This window comes from Drosophila serrata, unplaced genomic scaffold (genome assembly GCF_035046125.1).
Source record: "Drosophila serrata isolate PLE 108 unplaced genomic scaffold, ASM3504612v1 contig_275, whole genome shotgun sequence".
Taxonomy (NCBI): Eukaryota; Metazoa; Arthropoda; class Insecta; order Diptera; family Drosophilidae; genus Drosophila; species Drosophila serrata.
In genome coordinates, this window is record NW_028257173.1 from 40,122 (window position 1) to 53,961 (window position 13,840).

The following is a 13,840-nucleotide window of genomic DNA, read 5'->3' on the forward strand; positions in this document are numbered from 1 at the left end:
TATTGAATCTTTGGGTTTTTTATGTCATATTAGAAACCAAAAGTTAAAGCAAAATGGTTCGGTTTAAGAGATGGGCATCAAAACAAAACATGCCATTTTTTATGCCTTTTTTTGATAAAAACAACATTATTTGCGTTTGCGCGTGATTGACATAGATTTTTTTGAAACTTATTTTAGAAAATAAAAAATTCTCTTAGTCTTGATCAGCCTGACCAATTTTTTATGTAATCATGTTAAAAATACTCGTTTTTAAGCAATTTTAAGTTTTTGGCCGCGGTGCACGTTTCTGGAGAATTGCCCATATACTCTTTAAATATTGATGCCTTTTGAAATATAATCTGTATGTCTTTTAGCAATATATTCTATAATCTTTTAATTTGTTTTTAAGTTGCAGAAGATTTCCATAATTATATTAAACATATAACATTAAATTTGGAACATATACATGTATGAAAAAAAAAAAATGTTTTATAAGTAGTGTGTATTTAATAATTCATTTTTAAAGAATTAGTTTTTTAATTTGTTCAGTAATTCATTTTATGAATTTATATTTTTATATCGTATTTTTTTTTTAATATTATTCTTCGTAGCTTGCCTCACATATAAAGTACATATCATTTTTGCAACTATCAACCCACATGCCTCCTCCATTGATGGTCACACAGCGCTGAGACTCGTTATCGTATCTGGGTTCTCCTCGCTTCCACTTGAAAAATACAGCTGGTTTTCCCGAATTCTTGGAGATGAACTTTCCCTTTTCCGCCAGATCGTTTATATCCACTCTGTAGCTAATATCTGATTTTAATTTCGCAACGATCGCATCAAATTCACTTTCATTCTCAATGGATGCCAATTGACCGCCCATCTGACCACAAGTAGTTATAGCCCCTGTCCAATTTCTCTTCAGATATTGTTCCACGTAGAAGTGTTTGTTACCAATTTGGTTGAAATTCTTTAGGAGCATCTGCCTATTGATTTTGGAAAATGTCTTTTGCAGATCTAACAATTTGTTGTCTAAAGCTGATTGTTGTGTTTTCATTGTCTCCAGTTTCGTCGCAAGATCTTTCGGAAGAAGTTTAACCAGGGAGTCCTTTAGTGCATCCAGTTGTCCTTCAATCCTGTTTAATTTCGTTTGAGTTTCATTCACCATGACAGCATCACGGGTATTCCACTGCTGCTGGTGAAGGGCAATGTGATCAATGAGTGGTTTTAGAGCGGTTAAGCAGAATTTTCCACATTGATTTGGTTCATCCTGAAGAAGGCAGATCGTAGATGAAACATCATCAGGTCCTGCCAGGGATTTGTATAAGAAAGATGCAATAATTGCAAAGAACAAAACCGCTTGTGACTTCATAATAACCGCCGACAACGAATGTTTATATAGCACTGAACTTCGCAAAATTTAACTGAGAAACGACAAGCACTTCCTTCTTATCAATAAAGCTTAATTTATTTCATCATAATGTTTTGTGATTCTATTTATACTCTATCCAGTAAATGTTGTGTTGAATTATATGTTAAGCCTCTCATAAAACCAAGCAATTGGAGTTAGCAAAAAAATAATTTTTAAAGATACATACAGTATATAAATCGCGATATTAACTCAATAATAATATAATAACAAATAAGTTGTTATATTTATTTATCCAATGCTTGAAAGAATGAGATCTCTTGAATCTACTTAGTTATTTTTTATAATTTAACTTTGTATAGAAAGATTAATTTTATAAAAACTAAGCTATAAACGGAGGACTTGTTATTGACAGAGTATTTTAAATGCAACCTTATACTTATGTTACGGTTTGTCACATTTGATAAAATATGTTTTTCTTTATGCCGGATATTACTCAGAGAAACTGTTTATTTAAGTAATATATACTAATCGTTTTTGATCAACGTTTTATTTATTTAAACTTAAGTTAAAATAATAAAAGATCTTGTATTTAATATTTATATATATTATATCTCTGTGATTTCATTTCGCAAGATATCTCCAAAGTCAGTTGGTAAACTTTTAATTTTGTGACGTACTGTTTTCATACACATTTGCCAGCAAGATGTCATTAAGCCAGCACCAAAAAAAAGGTTTTACAACTCTCTTGATATACATGGATGTAAGGATATGTAAATTGTAAGAGTGGAGTGACAGCCATTTACCAAAGTCCCATCTGAAGTATGAGGACCGGAGGCTTAAAATGAGTATGCATTTAAGTCATTAATATAAATTTAAGAGTTTAGCACTTGTGAAACGCACATGATTATGATAGATACTTGAATAGTTAATTGGCAAATTTATTGAATTTTATATTGTTTTATTATTTTTATGGTTATAAAAACTTCTACAACACGAAGAGATTAAGACTTTCTTCTTTATATTTTAACATTTAACTGAGCAGAGCTGCAGATCAAATATAATTAAATTTCCTAATTAATATAAAATTGAAAATATCTTTAATTAGCTTTCAAGGAAACACTTTATATTCACTTATAATTTGGTCAAAACTTTTCATTTTTATTAACAAACTTTACAAAACTGAGTTGGACATGTCTCACGGCAGCAGCAATTAATACCACACTTTTTATTCTGAAGGTTGCAAGTTTTTTTGTTCATATCGAATGCCAGCAAACCTGTATAATTAAAATAGGAATAATTACAGCAACCAAATGGATATAAAATTAAATATATATATACTCACGTGCATAGCCCTTCTTTAGCCTTTCTTCATTAATGGAACGCAATTGGCAGTTTGAAATTTTGGTATAGTAAAAGGCCACGTTGTAATCGCAGTGCGTATCCAGGATACAAAGTCCTGTAACAGTGTTATTGCAGCATCCTGGTGGTTTTTGTGCAGTATAGGTGCAATGGGGTCCACAGCAAGCATTATCTCTGGGCGGCAATTTGGGTTCCTTAATATTTGAATTGACGCATCCACTCACACCCACGAAGGGCACACAGCTGCTCACAGGTGGTGGGGGTAGACAGGACGAAACCGAGACCCAGAGGCAGGCTAGAAGCTGGGATATCAGAAGAATTCGTATGGCGGCCATGTTTTGCTTGCAGAGCACTCAGACAATTCCTGCTTAACGTCTTGCTTTTATACCCCTGCCCGCGAGTCTGTGTGTACACAACTGTTGAAAGGAGCTGTTTCATTTTAACAAAAAATTAAAAATAACCCACTCCGTGGGGTAGGAAAGAAGACTATAAAAGGGCCGAGTGCCTAGCCACTTCATCTGAGAAGTATCCGACATGGCTGCCAAGATCCTGTTCACTCTGCTGCTCCTTTTCGTTGCGTTCGAGCTTAGCTCCCAGTGCCAATCTAGCACCAACATTAAGAATGGCTGCGAGGTGGTCGTGAACACGAATCCATGTTGCCGGGGAAAAAAATTGATACATCAATGCGCCTGCGATTTTACCTGCTCGGAATGGGACAAGCCCTGCAATTGGGTGTACACCTGTGATGAGGAGATTAAGATTATCAACGATGTCCGTCGGTCTAAGAACAAGCTAAGTACGTAAATTAAACTTTGAAAGAATTGAACATCCTCTCACCTCAATTCAATTATATTTTCTTACAGTTGTTTTCTTACTGCCAAGTGTTAACCACAAGGAGTGTCTGGAGATCAATCATAATACGCATAAGCACCCCAACTGTTGTGACAAATTTTGCAAAGCAAAAGTTTTAGATGTTTGTTCCTAAATAAATAAATGCATGATTAAACTACAATATATAAACTGAAGAATATTATTGGGAAATGATGCTAAGGAATAATGTCACCAGAACTTTGTTTTTAACAGAGGTTTACATTTTAATTTATATTCAATCTAGGCTCCATCGAGGCTTATTAGTTAGGTATTCAATATAGTCTTTAATTACATGGGACTCATATTTTCCGCTTAACTCATTATTATGAGTAGATTCGGTATAATAATATAATATATATATATAATATATGTATATATATAAAATTTAATATAAATTAAATAATATTAGGTAGTTAATATGTCGTATAATTTTAGTCAGAAGCTTGATATTTGGTGAAGGAGTCTTTTCCGACACTATAAATCATATATATTCTTGATCAGCACTAACTGCCGAATCTATCTAGCATTGTTCCAAAGAAAAAGTAAATTTAACAATTTTTTTCTTTAAAATTGTCAAAAAAAAATTAACACAAAATTTACTTTTTTTAAATGTTAACTTCATTATGCTCATTTTTAAAGCTATTGAAAACTAGCACAGAAATGCTTACCGAATTGAAATTAATGAATTTTTGGCTTAGTTATGATTAATTTCAATTCAGAATAATTTGATTACATTCTTGTTTATAATCAAATAATGAATAATTTTAAAAATTCGCAATTAATTGATATACAAACATATTGTTACCTATTCAAAGAGATTAATTAAATTAGCAACTTAAAACAGAGGATTAAAAATATACTACATTAATTGTATAATATTTACTCATTCTACTTTACTTCTTAGGTTATTCTTTGACCTTGAATCGATTATCATTATGGAATCATACCATTGCTGTTTAAAGCTGTCATTGTTTATTTAATTCCAAAATTATAAAACATTTTGAATGGTCGAACACCTTTGCACAGATGTTATTGATTAACTTCTGCTGGTCCCAAAATATCCCTTAGCCTTCAAAAGTATGACGATCTTTAATGATTATTTATTAATTTATTTATAAGCACATTTTTAAGCAATGTTGTTATTAAATAGAAAACTCATTTAATGGTTTACTAATTAATATATTTAGTCATACTATTCATAAGAAAATAATAAATCTTTACAATTCTATTAGTTTGACTAAATTTTTATTCTTATTACAAACGCTGGTATGATCTATAAGTTTTTACATCCTCGTCTCACTATTTAATAATTCATTTCATTCATCATTGAGATTATTATCGAATCCCTTGACATAGTTTGTGCTCATCCATTCGCATTTCCATATTCCGTTTTCCGCATTTCTCGTCAATAACTCACGAGTGTCAAACGGGCAAGCAAACACAAATTAATTTCTCCTGTCAACGACTAGACAAAGCCTTCCTCCAATGACTAGGCAATTCCGGGCAGCCATGAATTAGCCTAAGCACCACCCACCCACCCACTACCCCTAGAATGTCCTTGACAATGGTGTAGGATACGGGGGGGGGAAATTATCAGCTCATTTGTCAGTCGTCGACGAGAGGTGGAAAATAAATTACGCGACACTTTATCCACCGAAGCCTTGTAAGTTGACAATTCTGTTTGGTTGAAGAGTGTGTGTTGTGTGTGTGTTGCAGGGAGGTGTGTATGAGTGTCGCCAAAGTTGACAGCTGGGCGGTGGGCGGTAAATTGCCTACATCCACCCAAAGTCACGCACTCTGGCATGAAGACGTGTTCAGTCTGTCGGTGTGGTTTGAGCTCCTGTTTCTCTGTCTATCTGTCTGTTGTTTGTTTGTTTATTCCGCGCGGCTTTTGTTTGACACAAGCCATTTGTCAACTCATTATTAGCCTTCGCAGTCGGTCCTCAGCAAAGTGGCGTTAATTGAAAACGTGTTTCAATGCCAATCCCCCTTTAAGTTTGCCGCCACTTTTGTTTGTTAATTTATCCACTTTCCGCTTTTTGGCTGTCACATTGCTGACCGATGGAAAAGTGCATGTCTCTGGATTATCACACCCATCCTGTGGCACTAATTAAACCGCATTGCACTCCTGTCAGCAGACGAATCCTTTTATCCGAGTTTTTATACAAAAACAAAAATCAAGCAAGGTAGGGAGAAAATCTTATTTTAAAATGCTGCATGGCATAAATGCTCTACAAGTGTATGATTTTTTATTAATTTATTAAAGATTATATTAGCAATAAAGCTTATTCATATTTAACAGCAGTTGATCATCATATGATATTATTTATATATTTAAATAGATAAAGATCTTTTCAAGAGCTCTTTAAAGAGAGAAAAATCATTTTATCAAAGGGATTTATATTCGTTTAATCCAGCTTTTAAATAACACAATTACCTTCTGAAAATTCTTGGCTCTTTTATAATAAAATTTCACATATACAATATGTAAGAGTATCAAAAATCAATTATCAGTTAAGTGAAGTTTAATGAATATCAGTCGAATCGCCTTCTTATTTTTTCAGCAATCCAGCTTGTCAGATGGATTTTGGTTATTGCGGGTGTGGCCTTTTCTTCTTTTTTTTCATGACAGAATAATGCGATGAAGAGGAGTGCAATCCCATTTAAAATGCATACCATAACTGGCTGACCTCGGGCAAAGTTCAGGGGCCACTAAGCCGGGCCTTGAGCTACGTGCTGTTGTTCAGCTCGGTCGTAAAATCTGTGCACACATAAAACTTAAGCAAACACACAGCTTGAGCTCCTTTATTTTCGTGTATGTGGCCCCGATTCTTTTTATTTTTATTTTTTTGGTTATAAAACTTCCAGTCGAAATAAAAGGGTCAACATTGTGATTTTATGTGGGATGGCAGCAGGAGCAGCACCAGCAGCAACATGAGCATTTCCGCTTCCGCTCTTGACGAACCAAACTACAACTTACTTAGCGAACACACAAAGTGAAGTGTAACATGATATGTTGACATGTGTGAGTGTGCGTAATTCAATAGCAACTCGAGTGTTTGAAGTGCCCTGGTGCGTAAAGATGTTCGCTCCAAACACACACACACACACACACACACACACACACACACTAGACATAGTAACACGGGAGCACTTCCGCCTCCGTCGGCCATCTTTCAACTTCGCTCTTAGTGTCAGTCATGGTGGATTAAGCAATTGAAATTGGATTAGAAGGCGACTTGCCTCCAGCCTTCAATTTGCATGTGCTGTTAATCCCGATATCAGAGTGAAACCACGCTGACATGTCACTCTACAGGATTATGCACCAGTAACTCTCCCACACCTCTCAAGTGCAACTGCAACTTGCGATTGCTTAAGGTAAGTGGAAAACACCCCAGCAGCTGGCAAATAAATTAATGCAACCCTCTTAAGTTCAAATTCAATAAATTATGGCATTCGTGCGAATGTTTCAGTACACAGAGAAACATTTTCAACTTGCACTACAGAAGTTCTGGAATATATATGTGCAACTCTCATCGATTTGTCTTCTTATGGGTAACAAGTGCGAGTAGCATAAATTCCATTCAACAAGATGTTGCCACAGCGACCGCAGAAATAAAAGTAATGGAAGCAAGTAAAAGTTGTGCGATGTGATTTTGGCCAAAAAGGTAGTTGCCAAGGTGGCTCCAAAAAAAAACAAAAAAAAAACGCACAGTCAAGTATCGTGAAAGCATTTAAAAAGTTCCCAAAACGAAAACATTTAACTTTTTGACCAGAGTAAGACTGCAAGACGAAGTTGCCGAAACTAAATTGTTCAAAGGAGTTCACGTATCGATGGCCGCAGGAGAGCAAACATTAAGTTAGACAATAGATTGGTAATTGAAGTAACTGATCAGGAAGGTCCTGCATAGTACTTCCTGGAGGAATAAAAATGACTTTAAGGGCATAAAATGAATTAAATATTCAATATGTGTTGGAAAGAATTGTTAAACATTCGTAAGTTTTGTGAAATACAAAAGTGAAGATATACAATAAATTCTAAATTAAAATTAAAGAATTTTATTCATTGAAAAATTTCTAAAAAATTACTCTAAAAATGCTGTTTAAGTACATACAAGAAAGGTTCATACGTATAAACATTGTAACCTACAAATAAATTAAATAAACCATTGAAAACAATTAAAATGTTGCCTCTTCAAATCATCTTACCATCTCTTAATAAACCTAAACAATTTATTTAATAGACATCTTACAAAACCCATCTTGATTTATTTTCATAAATTTGAAAAATAAACCTTTAAAAGATCTTAAATAACAAAACCCAAAAAACCCACCCACAAGTAGCAATTTCGCACACATATTCGTCAACAGAAAACTTTTGCCTATGCTTAGTTCCTCGGCAAGTTTTGCAGCTGTTTCCATCCAGTCTGCTAATTGGCGTAGAGACAAAAAGCTTACGGCTAACTTACACTTGAAACACACAGAATTTCATTAATTTAAGAGTCGACCGAGCGACTGCACTTAATCCACACGAGAGAGAGAGCGAGAAAGTGGTCTTGGGAATATACATAGACCCAAAGGCCGGGCATATTTTATAAATGAATTAAAATTCTCGACAAACATTTAAACTTGCCAAGCGGGCAGCAAAAAGTCGAAACGAACACACCGAGCCAGAGAATTTTTGGATAGAAATATATAAAATTTAAGCCACTACTTAAAACTTTTTCCTTTGGGTATCAAAAGTTAGCCCGGGCATCAAATTCAACAGTGACCTCAGAAATGTTTGGCCAAGGGCTGAGGTGTGTTTGTGTGAGCCTTAAATACTGCTGACCGCTCAATGCAAAGTTTTTTGGGAACTCAATGAAAATATTAAATTGATTTCGCTAATTTGTAGTGTGGCCCAGACATTATTTTCGGCGATTTTTTGTAGTGGTAACGAAAATTTGCCAGACTTCTAGCTCGGCACGCGGCCCACACTCATAACCATTTTTCACACTGCAAAAGGGAGACAAACAAGGGCTAGAAAAAAAAGGGGGAGAAAACAAAACCATTGCCAGACATTTGACAAGGCAGCTGAGTAAACAAAGATATCAGTTACCATGGGACGCTCTGGGTGCTGAGATAAACTAGGGGGTAATTTACCAAGGCCCCCACACACCCCACACACACGCATCAAGCAGATGAGCTCTCATTTGTATGGCATACTTTCAGGTGTCGCCCAGCATATGAGTCCGTGGTAATTAAAGCCATGCCATAGCGGACTCCTGGTAACATGACAAGCGATTTGTTACAACGCCACAAATGGGGGTCCATTGGTGTTGTAAGCTGCGAAAAAGGTAAAACCCGCAGAAGGATTTAAATAAATTTTACCCAAGTAAATACCAGGAATACGCATCGAAATTAAATGTTTTTTTTTTTCCTATAAATAATATGAATATATTTTTTTATTCCTTCTTCCTAATTAGAGATGCTTACCTTATAGATTGTGGAAGCTGTGTTAGTTCCACATCTGCCTTATGTTAAGGCTTCCAACATGTTTGACTCAATCAACTTGCCTTCAGAGTTCTTCCTAAATTTCCCTTTTTTAACAGAGCGCTGTTAAGGGAAACTTGTCGAACACAATTTAACATAGCTGCCGAAATTGGTCCAGTTCTTCAGTTCATCGTGGATTCTGTAAGTGTGCGGTTCAGGAAGCGGATATAACAGTTCAGTGAACAAGTTTAATACACAATAAATACTATTCGGTTTTTTAAAATAAACCACAAGGAAATTAAAGATCAGCAAATATTGAAAATAAAATCGATAATATTAAGTTGCCATACAAAATAGTGTCTGTTTTTATACACAAGTACAAAGTGCAAGCTGAAGATCAATTGAAAAAATAATAATAATATAATGATAACATCTTTCGAGTCCTATAATCAGTTCCCTCCATTTTCAAAATGGAAAGTGTGTCACGCTGAGAAATAAATAAAAAAGACTGCACCACACCCACATGCCTCGCTAAAACCCATTCAAGGCTATTTGTATTTATTGAAGCCACCGAAAAAAAATATATCCATATATATCGAACACAGCTGTCAGCGCCTCACGATTTCTTAACAAAAAATCAATAAATATGAATTTAAATTGCCAAAAGTGTTCGTTGAGGCGGCTGGCATAAATAAGTAATATCGCATATGGTTCCAGGCGACTGAATGCTGCTCCAGTAAGTATGCAACATTCGATTAACTCACACACACTCTCAAATGAGAGAGCATTTCGTTCGCTTGAAATTCATGCGATATCAGAAAAAAACAAAACAGAAAAATCCGAAAATTGGCAAACGCTGCATTACCCTTCGAAAAATCATATATAATTTATGCATTCCCGTAACCGTTACCCCTCGGTAATGACGATAATGTCGGGCATCGCATTGCCTCCGATTGTCCCGGCTATATCCCCCAAACAGTTTGTTTACTGTTTTTATTCTTTTTTCGGTTCTGTTTCCGGACTTTATTAACCCATTGCGCATTGGCCACTGCAGTTGGCTTAAACGCTCTCATTTCCGTGCTCGGACAGGACATCGGCTGCCATTTACTTATGCTTGTTAAACAATAATGCATTTTCGATTAACGCATCGAGATGGAACTGTGTGCGTAAATTCGTTTTGGGGAGTTAAGTCAGGGGAACAGCAAATGCAGTTGTGCAATGGAGAATCATTAATTGATGAAACACATCTGAAGCGGATATATCCTGTAATTAAGTTGCGATCTACAAGCCATATATACGCAGGAGTTAAAAAATATTCAGAGGCTATAATTGTCATATTTATCGGTGCAAAATGTATGAAGAAAGTAAGGACAAGACTTTTTAAGGGTATATAAAAATGTTGGAATAAAATAAGGAATATATAAAGAAATATTAAGCAGATCCCGAACAAATATATAATCTTTTGATGTGTTAAGGAAATTGTTTGATAATAGTTTCAACCCAAATTACATTTTCTTTATTTAAATAGAGTGAACTTCACATTAAATCGTTCAAGAAGTTTTTAATAAAATTCAAAATAATTTGCTTCTACTTAAGTAAATAAACAATCTTAAATACTACCTAAAAAAAAACTTATTAAACATTATTAGTTTGTAACTATTTGTCAGAGAAAATAATTGAAGATCTTCTTAAAATAATATTTTAACAAAAGATTGAATAAAGTTATACAAATTTAAATATTAATTATCTCTACTGCTTCACTATCAAAACTATCTATACAACGGATAGAGTCTCTAACTCTCATCCTTTCCCTGCCATTAGAACTTAAATCCTTCCGTTTTTTTAACCCTGCAAATGTCACCTATCAAAGGAAACCCTTCCCAGCTGCATTTGCATAAACATATCACAGAGGAAAAGCCAAGGAAAAATCCCATCGTCAATTTGTCAATCGCCTTGGCAGTGCAGTTGCCAACATTTTGCACATTTTGCCGAAAAAGATTGATGATGATGGCCAAATACTTTCAGACTTTGAGCCGATTTTCTTTATATTCTGTTCCTCTCGACTTTACAGCTGCCATAAAAATGTGAAGAACAGATAAAAATCAAAGGGAACACAAAAAAAAAAAAAAATAGGAAGAATAATTTGCATAGCTTTAGGTTTATTGCGGTTGCCTGGTCGATGCGGTGATTGTAATAAATTGTCTGATAAAACAATTCAAAAGTCATTAAATAGGTTTCCATCTCCCTCTCTCCCGGTATTGCATTAATTTTGGGCTTGCCTTTAATGGCAACCGAGCAGAGGATCTGGCATCTCTCACAATTTAGGGCTGACCCAAATGCATTTTTTATGGTCCAACATCGAAAGTCAAAGTAATTTAATTTCGGTTTCTCTCTTTCTTGCGCCACTTTTATGACACACAGAGAGGCCATGTCGTTGACAGTTTTCCTGTCGCTTTTTTATTTCAATTTTTTTCGTTAGACGTTTTTTTTTTACATTTAAGCTGTTCCTAGTGAAAATCGTCGGCCAAGCAGAAAAGTCGACAGTCAAGCTGGAAAATGTGTGTGGGGGAGCCCGGGAAAATCAAGTGAAGAGTACTTTTTTAACTTTGCCTTCGTTAAAACCTTACAAATGGCGCTAAGTTAACAAGCCCCAAAGACAATGTCAATGTAATTTGAAAGGAACTTTTATTAGCGCACGTTTCCGCGCTTTTCAGTCCGCAGACAAAAGCGTGAAAAATGCTAATTAAATCTAATGAAAATAATGATTGCTAAGCGCGAAGAAAATTGTAGAAAAGTTGTAATTAATTTAAACACTTTGACGCCAAGACAAAAGTGGTTCTGTGGGAAAAAAAATACCGCGAACTGTACTGTGCATGGAATAAATTAAATAGTTAAATGTAACATATCAAGTGTTGGTTGATCAACTGCAAATAACATTTACTTATTTGTTTAATGGGGAATACAAATTGATGGAATGTTAGTTTTGCTAGGCAAAAAATTAATTAATTTAGTATTCAAATAACCACGTCAAGTGCTAAATAATCAAATGTGAGTAAATGTTTATAATCGTATGATTCAATAATCCTATTAGAAACACTCGTTACACATTTTAATTCCGCAGCTTCACACATTCCAATGTTATATAAACTCTCAGTGCAAATCAAATATTTTTCGCAAATAGATAAAATCAGCATTAAATGTAGAAAAATCCACTTTTCGCGCATTGCAATAAAGTGATAAATATGAGAAATCAATGTATTTTTTTTTTTTTTTTTTTTTTTTTTTGTTCAAGCCAAAGTAAAAAGCATTTGCCAATAAATAACTGGATGCAAAAGAAAAAAACAAACTACAACATAATTGATTTTAAATCCCATAAAAAGCGTAAAACAACAAAAGCCAAAGAGCATAAAACAAAACGAGCAAAGTGAAAGTAAACAAAGTGCAAGCCGATCAAATCAAACGTTAATGGAAAATGGAAGAAAAATATAATCAATTTAAAAAAAGGGAAATTAAATGAAATATTTAGGGAATTTTAGTTGGATCACTAAAGTATGTGAAATATATTATCTAATTAGAGATACAGTTTAAGAGAGTAATATATATTTAAAGATATAAATAGCAAATAAGATTAGGGATAAAATACATTGCCAAGGCAATGCTTCTCCCTTTATCCGATTTAGCAAGTTAAACATAAATTTCAAATACTTTTATTCACAGCAAATACAATTTTAAAGTAATTATATTTATTTTGTTTAAAGGTTTTGTTAGCTTTGTCTAAAATCTAAACCCAAGTCAAACTCTAAATTATTTGCGTAAAAGAATTCTATACAAAAATTGCTCAAACCGGGAAATTTCTAAAAACTCGATTTCACAGGACTCTGTGGCTTTCCTTTGGCCCTTTTGCTGAACTTGCTTAGCCAAAATTTGTTGCCAGCGTGTTGTGAGCTGATTGTAGTTGTTTGTTTGCCCAGCGAGCTTGTTGCCACCGCTTGTTGACAACGGCGACAACGACAACGACATCAGTTTATTTTTATCAGTTTTATGCTAATAGATTCGAGGACACTTGCAGCAGCTGCCGCTCCTTGGGGTACACAGAGAAGACAAAGACCAGAAGCAGGAGCAGGAGCAGGAGCAGGACCAAAACCGACACTTATTTGGAGTGTAGCCAAAGTTGAGATTGGCGTAAATATATGCAAACCATACCCGAGTTTAGCATTCAAGTCTTTGCAATCAAGTTGCAAAATATTCCACATTATTGGCGATAATGTTTAACAGGCAAACTCTTGGACAGAGTAAAATTCCTGCTAAGTAAATACAGATTAAAATTCCTTGGAATGCATTTAGACCACAAACAGCAAGATACCAAAAGCGCTTGCATGCTCCTCTAATTACATTATTAATTATTAAACCAACAAGGATCGAGGGCAAAGGACAAGCTGGAGCAATCAAGAATTTCTGTGGTCAGGGCAAAGCGTCAACGAGAGCAAATTATGGTTGGAAAATTACCCCTTTGTTACAAGATATATTGCGGTTGAGGGAGAAATATATTTTATGAAGCAAAATTCCAGAAAAATTCTACTTCACTTAATATTCATTCCGGCGTAGCAAGAGCATCGAGAAATTTACAATCAATATGGGGACTTCTTGGAATAACTTTATCGTGCCCAATATAATTGATTGATTTTTTTTTGCCTTGCGCATATCCTTCGCTTTATTTCTGTGCTCTTGAGCGGAAAAGTGTAGACAAGGACATCGGTAATGGGCATTGAAACGAAATAAAATGTG

The 13,840-nt window shown here is 34.7% G+C and overlaps 4 protein-coding genes across 4 annotated transcripts in view; 2 read left to right on the top strand and 2 right to left on the bottom strand.

Annotated features, from left to right (window-relative positions):
- Window positions 1–484: 484 nt before the first annotated feature.
- On the bottom strand, window positions 485–1,383 carry LOC110187200 (accessory gland protein Acp29AB-like). The gene has a single exon (XM_020956600.2). The coding sequence runs from the start codon at window positions 1,352–1,354 to the stop codon at window positions 578–580; it is 777 nt and encodes a 258-aa protein (XP_020812259.2). The 5' UTR covers window positions 1,355–1,383; the 3' UTR covers window positions 485–577.
- Window positions 1,384–2,480: 1,097 nt separating this feature from the next.
- Window positions 2,481–3,453, bottom strand: LOC110187198 (uncharacterized). Its single transcript, XM_020956598.2, has 2 exons — window positions 2,697–3,453; window positions 2,481–2,628 (listed from the first exon to the last, which is right to left on the bottom strand). Exons 1-2 carry the CDS (start codon window positions 3,046–3,048, stop codon window positions 2,516–2,518), a joined length of 465 nt encoding a protein of 154 aa, XP_020812257.2. The 5' UTR covers window positions 3,049–3,453; the 3' UTR covers window positions 2,481–2,515.
- On the top strand, window positions 3,248–3,698 carry LOC110187197 (uncharacterized). The gene is made up of 2 exons (XM_086834889.1): window positions 3,248–3,509; window positions 3,577–3,698. The coding sequence occupies exons 1-2, from the start codon at window positions 3,248–3,250 to the stop codon at window positions 3,696–3,698; spliced, it is 384 nt and encodes a 127-aa protein (XP_086691015.1).
- A 5,537-nt stretch (window positions 3,699–9,235) lies between these two features.
- Window positions 9,236–13,840, top strand: part of LOC110187214 (uncharacterized) — a 30,043-nt gene continuing 25,438 nt past the window's right edge. The window contains exon 1 of the mRNA XM_020956613.2: window positions 9,236–9,791. The gene's annotated coding sequence lies outside the window, so the exon portion shown is untranslated. The remainder of the gene's footprint in view (window positions 9,792–13,840) is intronic.